Source organism: Mesoplodon bidens (genome assembly GCF_964165515.1).
Source record: "Mesoplodon bidens genome assembly, chromosome: 15".
NCBI lineage: Eukaryota > Metazoa > Chordata > Mammalia > Artiodactyla > Ziphiidae > Mesoplodon > Mesoplodon bidens.
This window is the reverse complement of record NC_138171.1, coordinates 18,905,467-18,929,210: the sequence shown is the minus strand read 5'-3', so window position 1 is coordinate 18,929,210 and position 23,744 is coordinate 18,905,467. Positions and strand designations below refer to the sequence as shown.

Sequence of the window (23,744 nt, the reverse complement as noted above, 5' to 3'; positions counted from 1 at the left end):
CAAACAGAGAAGTCAGTGGTCTTTGACACATTAAACAAAGTCTGAGGGGACTTCTCTGGACCAGGTGTGCAGTTTCTGCCCTTTTCTGTTGTTTACAAGGATCTCTGAGCTGAGAGAACACCTTAGTGTGACCTCAGGAAGCCTGACAGCGACCCTCTGTGGTAGAAGCTGCAGCCCCCTCTTGACAGAGGAGCAAAGGGGGGCGGCTCAAGGTGGCCAGCAGGTCAAGCAGCAGAGCCAGGATTAATGTTCAGGACGTCCTGACCCCCAAATCCCAGCTCTTGGAAAGCGCACTGACCTGGAACAACGCTGTTGCAAACACAGCCCTGCTTCTGCTTTACTCTTTGGATCACCAGTGGCTCCGAGACACTGGAGGCTGGGCTGTTACTGTGTGAAATGGTGAGACCTCCTGGTTCGTTTTTCCAGGTTGCATGCAGGTTAAGGGCCCTCGATGGACTAACACCTATTTCTAAAAGAGACTGAGAGCAACTGATGACGAGAAGGTAAGCAGGACAATTGAAATAGGGACAAAAGATCCATAATCAGAAAGTGCTGTGTCTGAGGAAGAGGGGTTTGTTGCTCAGTGTACAGAGGTCAGTGTTTGTACGTAGTGGCTCATATACCCACCAAGATCCCCGCCTGGAGTGTCGGCTCCTTCAGAAAGATGAGGTCCACGCCTCCGTCTACATGCTTCCGCCTCCCTCTCCGCCTCCTGGTGGCAGCGTCATCTCTCCTGAGGCTTCCGTTGACGATCTGTCCAGTCACTGGATGGATCAGGCCGGCTTGCAGAATCCCAGACAAGTCCATGCCAAGGGCTCCTTGGAGTGAACCAACAGCCCCAATCTTAGGGGTGCTGGCGCTCACTGGGAAGGGGGATGTGGCCCCCGGGGACCCCTCCGATGGGCAGGAGAGGTCTATCGCTGACTCTCCGTGCCAGCCGTTGAGGACGATGGGGGGGTGCCCGTGGGTGGCGGGGAACTGCTCCAGGCCCCGGGTCTTTGCGTCCCTCTCCACCTCGAACTCATAAGGACGCCTGTGCTTCTGTTCATCCTTTGTGAATACTGAAGCCAAGAAGCTCTCCTGCGAACACACACATGTGGCAAGAGAGGTTTGAATGCCACCTCTCTGGCTGAATGCCAGCCCTTTCTAGGCCCCATTTCCCTGGGGCCAGTAATCACCTTCTCAGAACTTCTTCTAACTCAAATCTTCTCAAACTTTACTACTAAATCACCTGGACAGCTTGTTAGAATGCAGATTCAACTTCAGCGGGCCTGAGATTCTCTGTATTTCTAACAAGTTCCCAGATGCTGTGAAAGCTGCTAGTCCATGAACTATACACCTGGAATTGCAAGATCCTAGTTTAGGGAATCTCAAGCTCAGCTGTACCTCAGAATCAACTGGGAAGTTAAAAAAAAAAAAAAAAAAAAAAAGCCAATATCGAGTCTACACCTTGGACCAATTCAGTCAGAATCTGGAGCTTCTCAAGGTCCCCAGTGGAGTCCAGTGTGCAGCTGAGAGTGTGAGCTAGTGTGCTAATAACCACGCGTCCTTAAACTTGACCTTTGAGTTTATAAACCACAAATAAAACTCATGCCTGCTTTGACTCCCCTCATTTCTATCTGCTGCCACCGTTCTCAGTCCTCAAGTGTTGAACATCCCGATCCGTTCACGCCTCCCCTTCCTCATATACTCATCAGTCATCACGACATGCCAGCCAACTCCCCCCACCCTTTCTTTGGAGCCACTCTGCCACTAAGCTGGTCTAGAACTTATCTCTTCCTCAGATGCCCACCTGCCTCCCAGCCCTGGAGGCACAGCCCCTCCCTGACCCCCATCTCCCATGAACCTGCACACCACTCCCGTTGAGCTGCAAACGCACTTTCATCACGACTTCCCCGCTCCAAAACTGCAGCCTCTGCTGCCTACAGGATAAAATCCAGATTCCTCAAAGAACACTAATGGCTTGACCCCAAAAAAAGAAAGAAAAAAATTCCTCTCCACTCAGTATTTGTTGAATGAATGACTCAATTAAGAAGTGCAAAGCGTCCTCCTCCTTTGTTTCAAGGTCAAGAATATTCTTACAGCCTCACCTTCTGCATCTGGGCCACCAACGCTGCACCACTGCTGAAGACGTGTTCTGATGCCTCTGGCTCTGAAAGGCTGCTGTGGGGACCAGCGCCGCTGGTTAACACGGGGGTGGGCAGCGCGGCTGAGGGCTCATACTGCTGGTTGGAGGGCCACTTCCCCTTTAACACCACATGGCAGATGTTATCCAGGCGGTTGATTATCACGCGATCCTATAAAAAAGAACAAAAGCTCTGAGGAATGAGTACCAAGTTACCCAAATTCACAAAATCCCTTGAAATCAAGTGGCAAGTTTTTTAACCAGAAGGAATTGATTAGAAAAGGGCGCACACAAATGGACTCACTTTACAAGTCTTAAAAGAAATGGTATCGTCTGGACAATGAAGATTAAAAGCCACAGCACTGTAAATATGAAGATACGCTGACACTTCTGTCTTATGGTCTAATTAGGCGCATATATCTTTAATGTAACATAACTAGTACCTTTTAAAGATACTAAACATTTGTCTGAGTCTGCTTCTCAGAAATATTCCAAAAGGTTTAAAGGAAAGGAGTCAAAGCTGAGGATGCTCTGGGTGGAGTATGCAAGCTCTGGGAGGTACCTTTGGCCACTCGGAGAAGGAATAGAGGGTTTTCTCCTGGAGCAGCTGTGCAATGGTGGGAGCCCGAGCCTCCTGAAGGTTGTCCCCGAGGTCCCCTGCGATGCCCGAGGTCGAGTTCTTGCTCTCCTCCTCAGAGTATTTCCCTGGATAATCTAGGAAGGAAGGTTAAAGGTTAAAAAAATGAATTAGGCGCTCGGGAGATACTAGTGATCTGAAAGATGAGGACGTCTGATCTTGTTTTTTAATGAGCCCAGCGTGTGCTCATTTATTTTAAACTGAATTATTAATTACCATGCTTTCTATTTCCAGAAGCACTCTATCGGTTAAGCCATAAAGGCACACCCTGCTCTAGGGCTACCCATGCAAGTCATCCAGTTAAGAGTCTGCATCCACAACCAAACAACAACGACGACGATGAAGGACCGCAAAGAGGCTTTCCCGTTTGGTGCAGTGGATGAGAGGCAAGTGAACATTATGCTCTGATACAGAAGTGGGGAGAGTGTAGGAAATGTAACACAGCAAGAGGCTGGTATTAATGACGAAGGAAGACAAGTCCTGAAACTTACAACGAAGGTAAAATAGACCTGATTTATATAAAAAATGATGCAAAGAAACCTAGAACGTTTAAAGTACGTCACTGATGGAAAGAAATGGAAATGCCACTCATTTTTTCAGTCTTCAGTGGTGAATGTTTACTATCACTTGTGAAACGGATCTCAAAGATCCACTGAACGGAGATGACAGGGAATGAACTGTGTGTAGCATAACGTCCAGGAAAAGTTGTGAACCTCCTTCATGGTGAAAGGACATGGAACGTCTATCCTCTGAAACGTGGTGGTCTCACTTTTGACTACGCAACAAGTCTCCCAGGGGGCCGCAGGGACCCCCCGCCCCCAACCCCTCACCAGGAGCAGGGCCTTGCTAGGCCAGGGGATTCAAGGATAAACAAGACAGATGTGGCCCTGGCTTTCTAGGCTCTTACAGCTCCATGAGTGAAAGACAGTTGGGAAAATGCACTAATTATAAACGAATAGTTACAATTATAAACCACGGTGAGGGCCATAAAGGGAAAGAAACAAGGTGTCATGATAGGGAATAAGAGGGAAAAACCGACTGGTAGAAGGGAAGGCTGGTAGAGAGGACCTCTCAAAGGAGAGACCACCCACGAAGATGAGGAGGCAGGGGGCAGATCATCCGGAACACGCTGGGCTCTGCAGGCCAGGACAGAAAATTTGAGTTTTATTCTAGATCCAATGGGGAGCACCGCTGAAAGGCTTTAAGCAGGAAAGCTGAACTTAAATTTTAAGAAAAAAGCGGAATGCTGCGTGAGGGAAAACCCTGGAGAAGGAGCCAGGAGCCCGGGCACTGGCCCTGACAGCTGTGCCAGTTACTGCTCCTTCAGCGGCCGAGCTCCATCCTCAGAAATAGGGCAACCCCCTCTGCCTCACCTCTCCCACATCTCCTGTGTGGAGGAGACCGCTGGGGTCTGTCAAAGCGTCTTTAAAAGCACTGGTGCTAGGGACAACCCCCGGCCGAGTGTGTGCGATGCTCACCAAAGCCTATATCAAGTTCACTGCTGTCTCCCAGCCCAGCCCAGCCGGATGCCACGGCCACCAGAGGAAGTCCAGGCCAGCACAGCTCTCCTCTAGCCCATCCTCACTGGACTGTCTACATTGCCCAGGACTGAGTACTCGCTGATTTCCCCCACAACAGAGTTCCAAGAGCAATGTATACATGTAATTCCACACGTGGCAGGGACCCTTCGTGGCCTGGGGCAAGGTCTGGGTTGGCTCCTCCTGGGTCAGCTGGGGCCACAGGCCGATGAAGCTCCTTTCAGTTCAGTTTCTATGTCCTCAGCTTGGCTGGTGTGTACATTTTAATTTGGGTTCAAAACCTTTCCCAAGTTATCACGAGGCTAAAACCAAAGGTGGGAGTTCAGAAATAAAAAGGAAGTGGGACAACCCAGGGCAGGGTTTCCCTCTTTAGATGAAGTCACTGCCTGGGGGGAGGGGCCGGCCTGACTGAATCCCTGAGCATCACTCGGCCCCTGGCACCAGGCCAGGCACCTACAGGGTATTTTTTGTTTTTTTGACAAGGATAAACAGAACTATCTTTTGTTCACCCTAATATGTCCTCTTGGGTCTGAGGACATAAAGACAACAGTGAAAAAGTTAAGACCCATTTGTTGTTGCTCAGGATCTCTAATCACTGTATTCATATCCCTGCAAAGCATATACAAATCTCAGGGTCACCTAGATTAACATTTTAAAATCCCTTCCTTACCTACGATTTCCCTATTTAAAAAGATCAAATCTATCTGCATTTTTTATTGAGTGGCATGTAATTTGGTTATTCTTATTTCTGTTGAGTTACTTAAAGGAATCTCAACCCAGTGCACCGACATTACAACACAGGGTTTTGACAAACACGTGAATAAACGGCACAGTCTTTGCTCACCTTAATAAAGATCACGTTTATTTGTATTTTTGTGGCGTTCCTGAAACATTACCTGCACCTCCATTAAACTGCAGGTTCTTGGCGTTCCCTGGCTGTTCTACTTTCACCAGCACTTTCCCTGGTGGAAGAACGAATTCCTTCCCCTCAACACTGTATCTGGCATCTATCATATAACAGCACACAGCCCCTGCCCAAATCACGCAGCTGACACAGCCAAGGTGCTACGATCGTCTACAATCATCCTCAGTTTTCTGGAATGATCAGAGTTAAGCTACTCTGCCTCATTTCAGACCAAGGCCTGTGACCTTCGCTTTTAAACAACACGGTGAGTGTAAGCAGGTCCCTTGCAGAATCTGTAAAACCCTTAACACCCACCCCCACCCCCCACCCCCCCCGCCGCCAACACACTCGCCCTCCCTGTCTTGCGAGAACTGGCTGATCCAAAATACAAGATCCCACACACTGTACCTTGACTCTGGCAGTTCCCGTCTCTATCATAATCGTCTTTACTCTCAAAATCCACGTCTTCCGCCTTGAGTTCACTGCCTTCGAGATATGTAGGGAAACCTTGTTTCCCTTCTGCACTTTCTTTCCAGGGTTCTTTCAAAAGCTCATGCTTCACCTGAAACAGCTCTGGCGGAAGAGCGGTGAGCTCGCCCCCCATTGTGACATTATTGGCTTTGCTTTTGTACGGGTCTGGGTTGTAACCCTGGGGTTTCTCCACTTCAAACTGGTCATTCTCGAGGCCGTGCGTCCACCTCTCCATGTGTTTGCAGTGACACTGACAGGCTGCGGGAAGAAAAGCGCCCTGCGGTCCAGGATGCTGGCTTCTGGCCGCCAGGCTTCCTTTCTTGGCTTCGTCCACAAGAAAGCCACTGCAGCACTTCTCCCCTGCCATACGAGCAGTGGGCTCGGTAAGAGGCGACAACTCCGGCCTTTCCCGCGTGCCTGCGGCCAGGTCTAGGTTTTCCTCCTCATTTTCCTCCTCTTCCTCCTCCTCATCACTGTGGTTCCGACCCAAAATCAATTTACTTTCTAAACTTTTGCATTCTAATAAATCAATTAACTGCTGATCTGATGAGAGGTTTCTTTTGGAGTCACAGACACTCAGATTGCACATGTCAACAAACCCGCTCTCATTTCCTTGGTCCAAGGAAGGGGAGGCTGTGCATTTGGTTTCCAGCTGCCCAAGGCTTTCAGGTCTCTGCCCTGCCTCGCTGCAGCAGAGTTCCTCTTCCTGTGAAAGAGACACCAGCAAATGTTTTCCATTTTTAATGTTCATTTGAGCTACTCCTGCTTCTAATGTATCCATAAAAGAGGGGCCTGAGGCTATTTCTGCCTCGTGGCCACCAGGCTGGAAGTTTCCATCTCTGCTGGTTGCGAGAGCCACGGCGTCTTGTCTGGATTCGGTATTGGTACCTGGGCTCTCCTGAAAAGAGAGTGGCTCCTGGCTTAGTGCTTTCTTACCATACATCATGCTCTCCAAGGACTCGGGCAGCAGACTCTCATCACGGGTGATGGAAATGACATCCTGAACTTTAGAAATAAAGTTTTCACAAGTCATGTCAGATAAGCTGCCCCGAGGTGGACCAAGATGATCATCCCTACCTTCTATTTTCACTAGATTCTCGGGTTCATTTTCAAGGGACTCGGAAGTCCTGCTCATTTGAGTATACGCAAGAGATTCATACAGTTTGGAGTTGGTCTGGTAAAGGCAACAGAGACTCCCTGGAGCCCGGGGGTCGGTTCTTTTGTGTTGGGCATAGTTTCTGTAGGCGTCCAGGAAGGACAGCTGGGGGTCGGTCATGACGTAGTAGTCGGTGCGGTTCAGCCCGTGCTTGGCGGTGCCGATCAGCAGGTCCCGATCGTGCTTTCCACACTCCCACCAGACGGGGAGGGAGAGGCTGGGCCTGCAGAGCTGAAGGCGCTCGTGCAGCTGAGGACACTGCAGCACTTGCTCCCGGACCTTCCGCAACAGTTCAATGCGGTACAGGGTTCTCGCGGCCCGCTCTTCAGTGATGGGTTCAACGCAGATGCTGGGATCTGGGGGGCCTGCAAAGGTGAACACAGAGCCTGTCACTTAAGGTGGCCCTTGGACACTTCCTGCCCACCTGAGCGCCTGCATCTTTGATCTTATAGTTTGACTCCCTGGGTCCTCAGCAAGGCAGGGCCTTAGTGGCCCCACTAAACTGAAAAGCTGAAAGAGAAGGGAAGGTTTTTATGAAACACGGACAGACCAGTGAAGGTGAAATAAGAGCCTGAAAACTCCAGTTCGGGAAATATTAGTTCCCGGTCAATAAGCATGGACTAGGTACCTTCTAACTAGGTACTTTATGGCTGTTATTTAGTTCTCATAAGAACTCTATGCCATACCATCATTAACCTTGTGTAAGGATGAGGAAGGAGGCTCAGATAAGCGAACTTGCTCAAGGTGGCAGAACCAGGACTCCAGTCCAGGTCTTGTCAGCATGACTCCAAGGTCCAGATCTTTCCGATCTATGCAGCTCCCTGGCTTTAATGAAAACAGCCTAACTGTGCCACAGGCGGGCAGAAGGCGGGGTGTCTGTACATGCTGCCGCCAGCCCAGAACCCACACTGAATAGGCTCAACATTTGTTTCAGTTTTCCCAGAATACAGTTATACGGTCCAGAGCGAGTTAATCTACGAGTACGAGACTGAAGAGGGACAAGGAGGAAGCTGCTGCAAATTCCAACCAGGAGGAAATTTCTTAGAAGAGGTCTCTAGTGGAGCCCAGGGAGTTTAAATGACAGCCACTAGTTTTCCATAGCTACAAGTCAACACATGAGAAAACATTTAAGATTTAATCTAAGGAGAGTGCAAAGCTCACAGTAGGATAATTCTCTATGAGACTTAAAAAAAAAAAAAAGCATACTTTGGAAAAGGTAATTAATAGTAGTTTCTTAATATTTCTGTCACATTTTAATCTGAATTTCAATTTTCGTTGGAATCACATCATTTTGGGAGAGAGATTTTATTTTATGAGGGTGGACCCAGTTAGAAGTCCGTGGATTTGTGAAAACCCACGGGTCTTTACCTGAATTCTTCACGTCGGCTCCGCGTCTATAGTTATACCTAACTCTGTACCTTGAAAATAAGCACGTTCTCTCCTTGTCCCACCTGGGATATAGTGACAGAGACTGTCCTCACCACCATCCTTCCAGGCTGGCAGACGACAGACGTGGCGGCACATGGCCACGAAGCTATAGAAATAGTGTTCCAGGCTCTCGTCCGACTTCTTGTCCAAACGGGAAATGATGCGAAACTGCGTCCAGTCAAAGGTTTTCTTTTCTTGATCATAAACGACACCAAAGGAAGACACTGTTCTGTAGAAGTCTGCTTGCTCTCTCCTAGTCCACCTAGAGAGGGAATCAAAGAAGGAGAGTGAGCTGTTTTCTTTTTTTTTCAGTTAAAAAAAGCCAACAACTACTTACTGAGCACCTACTTGGGAGAGCCCAGGAAGTCAAGAGAGCAGGCAGAGCGGGTCTGTTTTACTGTTTATTTTTATTCAGGTTGACTTGGGTGGAGGGGCTTATAACAAAGCAGCCCCTCAGCCTCTACCACCACCTTCAAATCATATGTGCGTACTTGAGATCTTAATTCGCCAATTTTATTTTATCTTATTATCATTATTATTTTTGGCTGTACTGCACAGCATTTTTTGGCCATCCTGAGCAGCGGGATCTTAGTTCCCCGACCAGGGATTGAACCTGCGACCCCTGCAGTGGAAGCGTGGAGTCCTAACCACTGGACCACCAGGGAAGTCCCCTTGATTCATTAATTTTACAAATTACCTAACTCATTTCCTCTTGTGGGAGATAAAGATTTTAATTTAAAAGTACTCTATATGCTTAAACGTTCTGCCATACGACAACAGAGAATCACAGAATCCTGGAGGGACCTTTCAAGCCCTTAAGTTCACTTCCTTCATTTTACAGAGGGAGACACTGGTCCAGAGCAGGGAGGAGACTCCCTCAGCCACCCACTTCCCTGACTCCCATCTCACACTGGCTTCCTTCCTGGTCTCAGGTAGGCAGGCTGCCCACAACAATCATCTTTCCTAGGACACGAAGGTTCTCTAGATTTTATATCCTGCAGGATTAAGATAATGACTTATGGAAAACGGATTATTATATACCACTGTAGTCTTCACCAGGGGCTCTTGGGCACCGTACTCGCCACCCCCAGAGGCAGTGAGCTAGGAGAGGGGTGAGAGGGTAAGTGGAAGAGTGAGAAGCAGGGAAGGAGGGGCTCTGGTTCTCTCTTTGGAGCTAGATGGGAGAAATCTACTCCCCCAATTACCAAATTTCATAAAGTCACGAGTATACAGAAGTATCAATAATTGAATTCAATATGTGGTATTCTTTTAATTCACTGGATGTTACACCAAAAGGATGGAGAGATATAAAGACTCAAAGAACAGCAGCTTTGTTGATTTGCTCTCCTGGCATCATTCTTAGCCTGTGCTGGCCTTAGGCAGCCATTTTTACCTTAATTCTCAGATGGGCAAGTAACTCCTTCCTTCTGGGCTGGCATTTTATGGTACTTACTGTTCTCAAAGGCTTGATAAGGACTGTTGGCTACAATAAGACAACTTCAATGCACACTATTCACTTTGCTGCTGAAAGAATATGATCTGATACATGCTAGTGTGGTGTTTAAATCACATCCCCAGAGACTGGGGTCCAACTTAGGGAAGAGGGTAAGGTTGGAAAATCACACAAGTCTGGGAACTGTGAACAGAGGGTGTCCTAGATATCACCAGACTCCCCAGTCAGCACGAAAACACCACTGCAGTCGGAGGCTGGATTTAATTCACTCTAGAGACAACCTGACTCTCTATGAGAACACTGGACACACCTGGCCCCCAGCTGTTGGGTTCCCTTTGTCACCTTTACCCGGTGCGCAGCTCAGCACACCCTTTTGGCCACTGGCTTTTACCTCTTTTGGGCTTCCTTGTTGATGAGATCCATCTCTGAGGACCTCCGGAACATCTCTTCCTGGACCCAGTATCCCTGGTTTCCTGGTCCCAGGATTTCAGGTCGGCAGAGCTCCTTGCGGTTACAGCGCTGGTAAATGGTGACCAGGCGTCGGAGACGAGCTGTGAGTGCAGACGAAACTGGCCAGGGTGATTTGTCTGGGTCGGAGCCATCCTGGGCTTCAAACATCAGTGAGGATATTAGTATTTACAAACAGAACTAAACAAAGGCAACTGGGTTTTTTGGTGGTTGTGCTTCCCCTTCGTTTAAAGAAAACTAAAGCTGACTCAGTAACTTAACGGAAGTAGCTGCTGTTCAACAATCAGCTCGGGAGCTAGGCACAGCTGGAAGGGCTGCAATTGCACTTTAGAAGCAGCTTTAGGTATGGTGGGTTCTGCTCTCTCTCCGGTACAAATGTGCCCATCTGTGGGGGCAGAACTGACTCAAGGGCCTTGCTCTCAGGCATCGGCTTAAGTGGATGCTCTGTGGCCGTCTCCATTTAGAACTAGGGGCTTTTGTGTAGCTGGGCCTTCCAAACATCAAAGCCTCCGTTAAGTTTGAATTCAGAAAAACAAACAAACAAAAGAACAAACCAAATACCCCTAACTTTTCTCAAAAGAAAAAAAAAAAATCACGGAAACCACGATTCCTTTTTATCTTTCAGACTCCATCCTGACTTCATTTCACCGTTGAATTCAGTGCCAGGTGGAGAAAGCTGGCCAGAGCCACATTAACGCTCCCTGTGTGACTCCCGCAGAGTTTGATGAAGGTCAACTTAATTGGCTTTTAAAAAGAGCCTCCTTAAAAAGCAGCATTTTTTTCTTTTTTATTACACATGAACTCCAGGATAACTACAAACAGGGACCTTACTTTTCTTTGCCTTCAGAAGGACACAGTCTCACCTGCCCGGCTGTCATCCTTCTTTTCACCAAAAATGCCATCACCTCCATCACTGGAACTTTCCTAGGGATAAATGAAGTCATGCTGTCAGCAAAAATGCAGCTCTGAAGAGGCCAACTCAGAAACCCAGTCCCTAAACAGAAGGAGTAAAGAGGCACAAGAGACGTCCCCTGCCCAAGAGCATCTCAAAGATCGAGGTGGTCCCTGATGAATAAAGCTTACTTATGCACAGCGTCTTAAAAGAGCCAGAAAGCAGTTTATTTAAAATAAGCACTTTTCCCCCCTGGAATTGTGCGGAATGAGTCTGCCCGTAGAGAATGAGCTTTAAGAATGATGAACTGGCATGCTCCCCTGGCAACTACATTTTACATGCACTCTTTTAGTTGAGAGTTAAATATTTGCTCTACTATCGTCACTTGCAGTCTAATACTCTATGTGCCTGCATTTTTGGATTTCTGCTGTGAAAAACTGGCATGTTCATGTTCATTATGCTTCATTTACTTCACAGCAATAGACGCTATTTTCCTAAAACATGACTGCTCCAGACAGGAGACCTGATGGCACAAACCTCCAGGAATTTAAAATTAAAATCATGATCTGAGGCTCAGAATCTGAAATAATATCACAGGCACAGAGCTTATCCAAGTTGGAGTATATGTCAACCTGGCTCTAATGGATTCCTTTACGAAGCCTTTCTTGGTCTCAGGAATGGAGCTTCAGAGGCTCCTTATACACAAAGCATGTGGGAGTCTAGGTGTGGACGAAGAGACGGTGCGAGTCTTCAACCCACTCCATTTTTAACACAAAAACTTACTTTTTTTTTTTTTTTTTTTTTACTTAAGTAAAGTTGACCTGCAACATCATATTAGTTTCAGGTGTAAAACAGTGATTCGGTATCTTCATACATTAAGAAATGATCACCACCATGGGTGTACTTTCTATCTGTCACCACACAAAGTTATTCTAATATTACTGACTACATTCCCGATGCAGTACATCACATCCCTGTGATTAATTTATTTTATAACTGGAAGTCTGTACTTCTTAATCCCCTTCACGTATTTCACCCATTTTCCCACCTATCTTATTGTTTTTCTTTTTTCTTTTTTAAAAACTTTACTTTTTATTTATTTTTTTACAAACTTATTTATTTTATTTATTTATTTTTGGCTGCTTTGGTTCTTTGTTGCTGTGCATGGCTTTCTCTAGTTGCGGTGAGCAGGGGCTACTTTTCGTTGCGGTGAGCGCAATTCTCATTGTGGTGGCTTCTCTTGTTGCGGAGCACGGGTTCTAGGCACGCGGGCTTCAGGAGTTGCAGCACATAGGCTCAGTAGTGGTGGCGCACGGGCTTAGTTGCTCCACGGCACGTGGGACCTTCCCGGACCAGGGCTTGAACCTGTGTCCCCTGCATTGGCAGGCAGGCTCTCAACCACTGCGCCACCAGGGAAGCCCCGGCAGGCAGATTCTTAACCACTGCGCCACCAGGGAAGCCCTCTTATTGTTTTTCTGACTTGCATCTTTTGACCTGAATGATAGGTGAGAATAACCCCAGGATTCATGACTTCGGCCATGGTGGAGCACAGGGTCAGATTCTGTCAGAATAAGGGTCAGCAATCTGCAGCCTGTAGATTGTTTTTGTGTGGCCCTTAAGCTAAGGAATGGTTTTTAAAGGGAAGAAGAAGAGGAGGAGGAGGAGGAAGGAAGGGAGGGGCAGGAGGGGGTGAAAGAGAAGGAGGCGAAGAAGATGTGACTCTACTGGCCCCCAGGCCTAAGATATTTACTGTCTGGTCCTTTACAGAAAACTGGGGCACAGCCCAGGAGAGCAGCACCTCGGTTCAGGAGGGATGGACAGACACCTATGACTGGCAATAGTGAAAATTCAAACCACTCTCTAATACCTTCCCCTAATACCGGGGAAGGACCTGAGAAAGGCAGAGGGGCAGGGGTTCATTTTCTGAATGCATTTCTTTCTTACTAGAATAGTGGTCATAGCTGACGTTACCAAGAACTACGTGTTACTGTGCAAAACCCTTTACACGGCTTATCTCCTTTGGTCATCAGCACTGCTTTCCCAGGTAGAAAGTATTACTATCCTTATTTTACAGAGGCAGAAAACAAGCCCTAGAAAGTTCTGTAACTTGCCAAGGTCACATGGCTACCAAGGGGCAGTGCTGGGTTTCGAACACAGTAGTCTGATGAGAACCTATACCGTAACCACTGAGCTGCCCAAAACAGAACAAAAAGAGAGTCCCGGCTGAAAATCTGATTTAGAGAGTGCAACATATTTAGAATTGAAGAACACTAGTTTAATCTCTCTTCTTTGCCCATGTAGTATCAGTGAAGAGAAGGAACTTCAAGCTGATCTACTGTACCATTCTGAAGTGACACTTAAATATGCCAAAGCAGCCTTTCCCACTATTTAGGTAGTTAAAAAGCAAGCAAACACCAACAACCAGGCCTTCCATTCTTCCTGCCATAGAGAACGTTTTTGGGTATTCTTAGAGTACCCGTGAAGACCCTTAGAATGCTGAAAGTTGTAATTATAGACACTTCTAGACTGAGAAATGCTGTACAGCCTATGAGGTGTGGGGTCAGGCGCCAGGGCTACCACGCTCCTTATTACGACGGATGTGTGGCTGCCGTGGGCACCGAATCCACAGGGGTAGCTCCGGGCTTGGTGTGAGGAAGGCACAGCCGCCATGCAGGCTTCCTTTCCACCCTCCCTAACAGTTTCTGTTGGCCTTAGGCAAACCCTCAAGTAAGGAAAGATTCTGGAAGCCGTAAGTGCCTTTCTGTCTCCTGCCCTCTCTTGATGGCAGGTCCCCTCTCTATCACTGACAGAAAGGAGAAGACCTGGCTTAGCAGCAGCCAAAGTGAAAAAGACGTCATAATCTTGTGGTCGCATAACCAATTTAATGTGAGTCTGACAGACCGGTATCGCAGGGAGCACATGGAAAGCCCTGCCTCTGAAGTCTGCACGTGAACATGTAGTATCCTAGTTTCTGCCTCTGTGAATCAATCTGAAAGAAATAATCATCTCAGAAGAAGTATGAATCAATCATTTCCAAGTGCAGGGTCCCAGAGAGTGCTGACAAATAAGACTGTCAAAGCAAGGGCAACGGATTAGTTCCAACCTGCAGTTTCTGCATCTTGAGCACGCCTGTGTTTGGAGTCTGACAGTCCACTGCTCTCTGGCCTTGGGCAAGTTGTTTCGACCTCTCGCAAGCTCATTTCTTCATTTGCAAAATGGAGATAATAGTACTTTACGGGTGATTGTGGGGCACAAATGAGTTGATTATGCAAAGTGTTTAACCAAATGCTGGCACAAAGCAAATGCCTGACACACGGCAGCCGGCACCAAGGAGATACCCACTTACAGGCCCAACTGCTAGAGGATCCTTCAGCATTTCTATCTTTCAGTTGAAGTGTGTTCTCTAAGGATAGCTTCATGACACAGTGGAAAACAGCAGCAATAACAACAAAAGTCTACAGGTAAGTAAATGGCCAGATACTATACTGAGTACTTCACGTGCGTTTTTCATTTATTCATTCTAAATGACTAAATGACCCTTTTCAGACAGAAGGAAATTGTAGAATGAGAGGTTGATAATCTTATCTAATACTACATATAGTTATTAAGTGGTGAAGATGGAATTCAAACCTAGAAGGCCTGACCCCAGACGAGGAGCTCTAACCACTGGGATGTATTGCCTCCGGTGGCTGAAGACACACCTGGTTCAATCAAATGCACTGTCAGTCACTAAGAGTAACTTAGTTTCCCGCGTGGCACTTCTCCGCCGAGGATGCAGGGCTGTCTCCTGATCTGAGAACAGCAGATCCCCCTGGCCTGTGGCTGTTCCTCCAGGCCCGGCTGCCTTCCCTCTTTGGTCTGGGTGTGGATGCAGGCAGTGGCGTGGCAGCACAGACCTGCAGACCCAGGGAATTTCCTTTAAGCCCTTACAGAACTCCAGGGCCAAAAGAGCGGCGATGAGCTGCCTTCCTACATTTGTTTGCCAGGAACTGTGCTGGGTTCAGGAGCTCTGACAGGGGGAAGGATGGAGTCCTTATCCTTCCAGAGCCCACATTCTGGCCATGACAAGAGACATAAAATAAATACTGGCCATGCAGTGTGATGAGTGCTCCTAAACACAGTGGGAAAACCAGAAAGGGTCACCAACTCTGCATGGCCCAAACCAGGTAGGGGAAAGACATCTGAGAGGTGGCTTTTGAGCTTCAGATTGAAGGACACAGGAGTTCGCCAGGAGGAGAATATAGGGACTCTTTGTGTAGAGGTAACAGGATGCGTGAAGGCGCAGTTAAAAAAAAATCCCACAGCAGTTTTCATTTTGCAGAAAAATCAAGCATCCTACTACCTTCATAAATTTCATGTAGAAAGTAGATACACATCCAATGTCATTAACACAAAATTCAAGGATTTTATAACGGAAAGACTGCAGGATTTAGAAAAAGATGTGAGCAGGCAGACACTGCTCTTGACGAGTATGACTTTTTTTGCAGCTCATTAAAACTATTTGAGCCTCCCCCGTCTAGAATGGGGATAAGAACATTGCCTAACTGACGGGGAAACGTGCTTTGTAAGCGTGGAAGTACTCCATCTACATTCAAATATCGCTATTTTGAGTTCAGAGACTGCTCAAACTCTCAACTCATAAGAATAAAGTCATGGTTCAGTTCCTCATTGAACTTTTCTTATAGTGGGATTTGACCATTTTAGGCATTAAGTTTCCCTGCAGGAGTTTCTTCCTAGTTCACTGTGCATATGACCTCACCCTCCTTTTACAGAGAGCACCTGCTGTAGGAAGTGCTGCAGAGCGAGGACAAGACTGCTGGTTAGAACACAAGGACTACACCAGGCAGAGCTGGGCCGCTACTTATTACGATCTCAGTTAAAGGAGATGGTAACCTCCCTGCATACTACTAGGTTTGATAGAGAACGATTTCCTTTACCATTCTAGGCTCTAGACCATCCCAAACACAAGTAAACTTTTTGACTAACTGCTTTAGAAGGCATGTCCACTGACTCTAGCTGCAACTGTTTACCAATCAAAAGCTCTACTGGTATTAAACAGAAAGGGTGGGGGAAGGGAGTAGACTAATCATCTCACATGTCCCTCTAACATTCTGTGGTTCTCCAACTGCCACGTTAGAAGAAGACAACAGCACAGTGAGCTCTGGAAGGCACAAGAGTAGCGAGGGGTCTGGAGACAACATGATATGAAGAAAGAAAGAGGAATTAGGGATACTTCACCTGAAAAGAGACTAAAAGAGATTACGGTAGCTAGTTGGTCTCAAAATTTTTTAGTCTTATCGGAGAGGAAAGTAAGAACAGTTTTGCTCTTTGCAGGACCAGAAGAAAACTAGACAGAGTCCATGGATCCAACTGGGAGTCAGATTTCTGGGTCAGAATAAGGAAATACTACCCAACCATGAAATGGGTTTCCTTGGAAGATAGCACATTCCCCCTTTCCCTTCATGGATTCCTGGAAGCACCTACACCTGCCTGGAATGACCCCAAGTGATGTCATAGAAGGGATGGAACACCGAGACCATGCAGATATGCGTTAGGGTCCTTGCAATGCTGAGATTCTCCCATCTACCAACCAGGCCCCCTCCTATGCCCAGGTCTGTTTAATTCAGATGAATTAACTTAGTGATGGATGATACGCTCTTTGGGCTTCCTTAACCTGCTGATCTGCCTGAGAACAGAACTGGGAGAAGGAAACACCCAACCAGTATCTTTAGTACAAGGGCTGGGGTGGGGGGAGCAGGCTTGGTTCAGATGTTGGCTGTTCCTCTACGTTTGTTATTCTAGCACATGGACTAGAAGTGAATCTTATTCTGTTTATAATCTGTTCACCTCAAAATCTGGGAGAAGGCACTCCCCATTCCTTCTGCTTTTGATTATATTCTATAGCCCAGGTTTTAGGGATCTGAAGAGCAAAATAAATAATACAGGCATTACTTTGGGACACATGGGATGACACAGTGGTGAGTTTCCTGGGTTTTCTTTTTTGCCTTATATATCCTAGATCTGGAGGTAAAGAAGCTGGCTATCTGGAAATGACAAAGGGTACCGACCCAAAAAGCCCCAACAAAAGCCTGCTCTCTCTACTGAAGGACTAGGAAAAGGGCAAGCTAGGAATGGACAAAATGTTAAGACAAGATGTGCTACACTTCAGCTCAACAACACAGAAAAAACTTCTGCTCACCACATCCATGCCGGCAAAGGCTGAGTGGGTCTCTAGAGTCTAAAGGTGGACTCTAGACTTCCACCTTTGCCAGGCTGTGACAGGGCACCCCATTCCCCTGCTGGGTGGTGTCAAGAAGCCAAGTAGGGAGCTGGGACTTTTATCCCTGCTAGGTGGTAATACGGTCACCAACACCCATGGGGTCAGCAAAGACCATGTGGAGATCTAAACTTCCATTCCTGCCCAACAGTAATGAGAAACACCCCTGCCTTGGGTATCTTCAGGGGCTGACTGGGAACATTAACTTCTACTCCCACCAGGCAGTAAAAAGGTGGTGTACTCTGCCACCCACCCCGCCCCATTCCCCTGCAACAGAGGTGTCAGAGGCAATCAGTTACAATAGAAGTTTTAAATAAGATCCCGAGTTTCACAATGTAATACCCCAAATGTCCAGGTTTCAATAAAAAATCACTTATCACATCAAGAACCAGGAAGATCTCCAACTGAATGGGAAAAGACAATCAATAGACGCTAACACTGAAATGACAGAGGTCTTAGAATTATCTGACAGAAGAATTTAAAGCAGTCCTCAATGAGGAATTCTGAACATACTTGCCACAAATGATAACACAAAATCTCAGCAAAGAAAAAGAAGATCTCAGCAAAGAAACAGAGATCCAAAGAGAAATTTTTGATTTGAAAAATACAATAATGAAATGAACCAGACCAAACAAAAACAAACACAATAGATAGGCTCAACAGTGAATGGAGGAGAAAGAGAAAAGAATCAGTGAGCTCTAAGAGAGAAAACTATAAAGTACCCAGTGTGACCAACAGAGAGAAACAGATTAAAAAAAAATTAAACAGGGAATTCCCTGGTGGTCCAGTGGTTAGGACTTGGCGCTTCCACTGCTGTGGCCCAGGTCCGATCCCCAGTTGGGGAACTATGATCCCGCAAGCCGTGAGGCACAGCCCCCCCCCAAAAAAAAAAAAAAAAAAAAAACCTAAACAGAACCTCAGGGACCAGTGGGACTATAACAAAAGATTTAACATTCATACCATCAGAGTTCCAGAAGGAAAGGAAAAAGGACTTCAAGAAATAATGGCTGAAAACTCCCCAAATCTGGTGAAAGACACAAACCTACAGATTCAAGAAGATGATAAACACCAAACAGGATAAACTCAAAGAAATCCACACACACACAAATCACAGTTAAGCTTCTGAAAACTAAAGAAAGAAAAAAAAATCCTGAAAGTAGCAACAGAGAAAAGACACCTTACTTAAGGGGAAAAACAACTTGAGTGACAGAAGATTTCTCATCAGAAACCAGGGAGGCCAGAAGGAAGTGGCACAACATTTTTCAAGAGCTGAAAAAAAGAACTGTCAACCCAGAATCCTATATCCAGTGAAAATATCCTTCAGGAATGAAGGGGATATTAAGATATTCTCAGATGAAGGAAAAATAAAAGAACTGTCACCAGCAGATCTATCCTAAAAGAACAGCTAATGGAATTTCTGTCAACAGAAAGAAGAAATCTTGGGACACCAGGAAGAACAAAGTAAATAAAAATATGGGTAAATACAGTAGATGTTCCTTATCCTCTTGAATCTTCTCAATTATATTTCAGAATTGCAGCAAAAATTATAACATTGTCTGATATGATTCTAAATGTATGTAGAAGAAATATTTAAGACAATTATATTATAAAGGGACAAAACTAGAAGTAAGGACACTATACTTCACTTGAACTGGTAAAATGATGATGCCAGTGGACTGTGATATATTATGTATATGTAATGAAATATCTAGAATAACCACTAAGAAACTTAAACAAAACAAAACAAAACATACCCAACATAGATAAATCAAAAAAGGGATCAGAAAGAAGTTTCAAATAACCCACAAGAAGTCAGGAAGAAGAAAACAGAGAACAAAAAATGGAGAAAACAAAATGTCAGACTTAAGGCTTAATGCATCAATAATTACATTAAATGTAAGTGGCTGAATACACCAACTAGACAGGGTGCATTAAAAAATATAACCCGACTAAATACTGTCTATAGAAAACTCATTTCAAATAGGCAGGCTGAAAGTAAAAGGATGGAAAAAGTTATATCATGCAAACATTAATCAAAGGAAACCAGGAGTAGCTATATTAATATCAGATAAAGTACACTTCAGAGCAAAAAAAAAAACTATCAGACACAAGCAGGTACATTATATATTGACAGCAGAGTCAACCCACAAAGAAGACATATCCTAAATGTGTATGCACCAGACAACAGAGTTGCAAAACACGTGAGGCAAAAACTGATAGAACTGAAAAGAGAAATACACAAATCCATAATTATAGTTGAAGACTTCAATACTCCTCTCTCAACAACTAGACAGAAAATCAGCAAGAATACAGAAGAACTCAACACTATCAACTAACAGGACTGCGCTGACATTTATGCAGCGCTCTGCCCAACAACAGCACAATACACATATTTTTCAAGTGCCCGTGCAACATATACCAAGAAAGACCATATCCTGGGCCACAAAAATAACTTAACAAATTTAAAACCACTGATATAACAGAGTGTATTCTCTGAGCACAATGGAATCAAACTAGAAATAAAAACCAGAAAGATTATAGGACAATCTCCAAATACTTGGAAATTAAATAACACACGTCTGATAATCCATGGGCCAAAGAAAAAGTCTCAAGGGAAAAAAAATTAATTGAATGAAAATGGAAATACAACAAATTTTACTATTTATAATAAATAGTAAAAATCGTGGGACCTAGCTAAAGTAATGCTGAGAGGGAAATTTATAGCACTGAATGCATACATTAAATAAGCCCAAAAGTCTCAAATCAGTAATCTAAGCTCCCACCCCAAATATCTAGAAAAAGAGGAAAATAGAACAGAGGGGCTTCCCTGGTGGCACAGAGGCTAAGAATCCACCTGCCAATGCAGGGGACACAGGTTCGAGCCCTGGTCTGGGAAGATCCCACATGCCATGGAGTAACTAAGCCTGTGTGCCACAACTACTGAACCCATATGCCACAACTACTGAAGCCTGTGTGCCTAGAGTCTGTGCTCTGCAACGAGAAGCCACCACAATAAGAAGTCATGCACTGCAACAAAGAGTAGCCCCCGCTCACTGCAACTAGAGAAAGACTGTGTGTAGCAAAAAAGACTCAACGCAGCCAAAAAAAAAAAAAAAAAAAAAAACCACAACACAAAACCGGAAGGAAAAGAATAAGGAGCAGAAATCAATGAAATTTAAAATAGAAAACAGAGAAAAATCAATGAAACAAAGTTCCAATTCTTTAAAAAGATAAAGCAGACAAATTTCTACCAAGAATAATAAGAAAAAAAGAAGACACAAATTATTAATATAAGGAATGAAACAGGGAATAGCATAATAAATTCTGCAGACATCAAAAGGATAACAAGATGATACCTCACTGTAGTTTTGATTTGCTTTTCTCTAATAATTAGTGATGCTGAGCATCTCACACCAGTCAGAATGGCCATCATCAAAAAATCTACAAACAGTAAATGCTGGAGAGGGTGTGGTGAAAGGGAACCCTCCTAAACTGTTGCTGGGAATGTAAATTGATACAGCCACTACAGAGAACAGTATGGAGGTTCCTCAAAAAACTAAAAACAGAACTACCATATGACCCAGCAATCCCACACCTGGGCATATACCCAGAGAAAATTATAATTAAAAAAGATACACGCACCCCAATGTTCCTTGCAACACTATTTACAACAGCCAGAACATGGAAGCAACCTAAATGTCCATCTACAGAGGAATGGATAAAGAAGATGTGGTACATATATACAATGGAATATTACTCAGCCATAAAAAGGAATGAAACAGTGCCATTTGCAGAGATGTGGATAGACCCAGAGATGTTCATACAAAAGGAAGTAAGTCAGAAAGAGAAAAACAAACATTGTATATTAATGCTTATATGTGGAATCTAGAAAAATGGTACAGATTAACTTATTTGCAAAGCAGAAATAGAGACACACATGTAGAGAACAAACTTATGGATACCAAGGGTGGAGAAGGGAGGGGTAGGATGAATTGGGAGGTTGGGATTGACACATATACACTACTATGTATATAATAGATAACTAATGAGAACGTACTGTATAGCACAGGGAACTCTACTCATTGCTCTGTGGTGACCTAAATGTGAAGGAAATCTAAAGAAGAGGGGATATATGTATATGTATGAATTTTTCATAGTTTTCCTCCTTTCCATATTTGACTGAATCATGTCAAAAGAACTCAGGAGCCAACTTGAGGAGTTTTCCATAGGCCATATTTTAACCGCATTAAGAAACAGGGACTTCCCTGGCAGTGCAGTGGTTAAGAATCCGCCTGCCAATGCAGGGGACACGGATTCGAGCCCTGGTCCGGGAAGATCCCACATGCCGCGGAGCAACTAAGCCTGTGCACCACAACTACTGAGCCTGCGCTCTAGAGCCCACGAGCCACAACTACTGAGCCTGCATGCCACAACTACTGAAGCCCGTGTGCCTAGAGCCCGTGCTCTGCAACAAAGAGAAGCTACCACAATGAGAAGCCCGCGCACAGCAACGAAGAGTAGCCCCCGCTCGCCGCAACTAGAGAAAGCCCGTGCACAGCAAGGAAGACCTAACGCAGCCAATAAATAAATAATAAATAAATAAATAAATAAATAAAAATTAGTGAAAACACCAGGGCTTCCCTGGTAGCGCAGTGGTTGAGAGTCTGCCTGCCGATGCAGGGGACACGGGTTCATGCCCTGGTCCGGGAAGATCCCACATGCCGCGGAGCGGCTGGGCCTGTGAGCCATGGTCACTGGGCCTGCGCGTCCGGAGCCTGTGCTCCACAACGGGAGAGGCCACAACAATAAGAGGCCCGCGTACCGCAAAAAAACCAAAAAAAAAAAACACAAAAAAAAAAAAAAAAAAAAAAAGGGCAACGCAGTCTGTGAGTTGACAATTTTTACAATAAAATGTTGGGGAAAATGCAAAGCAACTGCGGCAATGCAATCAAGTTCCCAAAGACCAATATACCAAGATGAGGATGTCTCTCTTGATATTAAAGATAGTGTGGATTACAAACACAGCACACTTGACTCACCATTTGTTTCTGGAGGCCATCTACTTTGTCTTCTGTATTGTCTTCTTTATCTGTGTTGCCTCTAAATAAAATTTAAAAAAAATAATAAAAAGCATCACACACCACCTAGGGGCTATTTTGCAACTAGGATGCTTGCATGAAAACCCCCCAGAATCACTGACCAAAGAGAATATTAGTAGATCCCTTTCCCCACAGGCCTCAAAATCTTGGTTTTTCCAGTGTTACAACTTCTAAGAGCAATGATTTCCACTCAAATGAGACTTTAGCATGAGACTCAAGATCTACTCAGGCAAGTTCAGAGGCCGGCTATTCAACAATGATGCTATCTTTAAAAAGGTAATTACTGCCCATCAAGAACTGTCTGAATAAGCGGCTTTGATAAAAGAACAGTCTAGAGGCTGACAGCCATGCAAACTAAGAGTCCTGATGTGCCGACCCCCAGATCCCACAGTAGGATACCATGGATGCAGAATTGCTCCTCACATTTAGCAGCCGTCACTTCCTTGAAAGGGAGCTCTGCTGTGCCTGCTGAGGAAGGACGCTGCCCTCCGGACCATCAGCTGCTCGCCCCTAGATCAGCTGCCTAATGTCCTCTCCCTTGTGAGCTTAACTACTGCTGATGCCTACCTGTTTTTCACGATCCCTGGTAAAATCAACTTTGAAGGATTCCTGTCTCAAATATTCTTCTCTCTGTTGTTCAGGTCCTGGGGGCAGAAGGAGCCTCCTACCTTCATTGCTTAACCACAGAAAGAACAGCACCCCCACCCAAAGATATAAGCTGTAAGCCACATTCGGGTACCTCCCCCAGGTGGTGTTTTCCCTGACCCCGTGTGCCCAACATTAACACCACAGGTCCTTCGGGCATTTGTTAGTATCTCTCTGAATGCATCTTTATTATCTTCGGGGCAGAGAACGTTATGATAGCTAGGGTGTTCACCAGCAGCTAGGCACAGATGGAAAATGTATTTCAGCCTTTTCTCAGCCTTAGCACATGGCTAGGGGGCCTGGCATTGTGTACCCTCGTGTCCAGGCTTGCCCGTGGCCCTAGGAAATGCTACTTTTGGGGGGAAGATCAGGCCAAAAGCTTACCAAACACAAGCTAAGAGATACATGCGATGTTTTCCAAATACATATATATATATATGAAAACCACAGCTTTTCTCTATTTAGCTTTCCTATGAATTTACACATTTTGGAGTTATGCCCAAAGTAATTAAAACTCGGCAAAGGGGACGCTTTCATACTTTTTTGCACACAACCCAGTGATAAGACCTGAATGCCATGGCCATCAAGCAGTGGCTCCTAAGTCCACCTTACTCATGGACCATGAAATCTTTAAATAACACTGGAATTTCA

At 45.4% G+C, this 23,744-nt stretch overlaps 1 protein-coding gene across 3 annotated transcripts in view; it reads right to left on the bottom strand.

Annotated features, from left to right (window-relative positions):
* CHD6 (chromodomain helicase DNA binding protein 6) overlaps positions 1 to 23,744 on the bottom strand; it is a 221,311-nt gene that overhangs the window by 12,071 nt on the left and 185,496 nt on the right. For all 3 annotated transcript variants that reach the window (XM_081255208.1, XM_081255206.1, XM_081255207.1), the window contains 8 exons: positions 22,389 to 22,449; positions 11,044 to 11,104; positions 10,104 to 10,320; positions 8,313 to 8,521; positions 5,613 to 7,196; positions 2,688 to 2,839; positions 2,091 to 2,297; positions 628 to 1,080 (listed from right to left, as the gene is read on the bottom strand). In XM_081255208.1, coding sequence (XP_081111334.1) covers positions 628 to 1,080; positions 2,091 to 2,297; positions 2,688 to 2,839; positions 5,613 to 7,196; positions 8,313 to 8,521; positions 10,104 to 10,320; positions 11,044 to 11,104; positions 22,389 to 22,449 — 2,944 coding nt within the window. The remainder of the gene's footprint in view (positions 1 to 627; positions 1,081 to 2,090; positions 2,298 to 2,687; positions 2,840 to 5,612; positions 7,197 to 8,312; positions 8,522 to 10,103; positions 10,321 to 11,043; positions 11,105 to 22,388; positions 22,450 to 23,744) is intronic.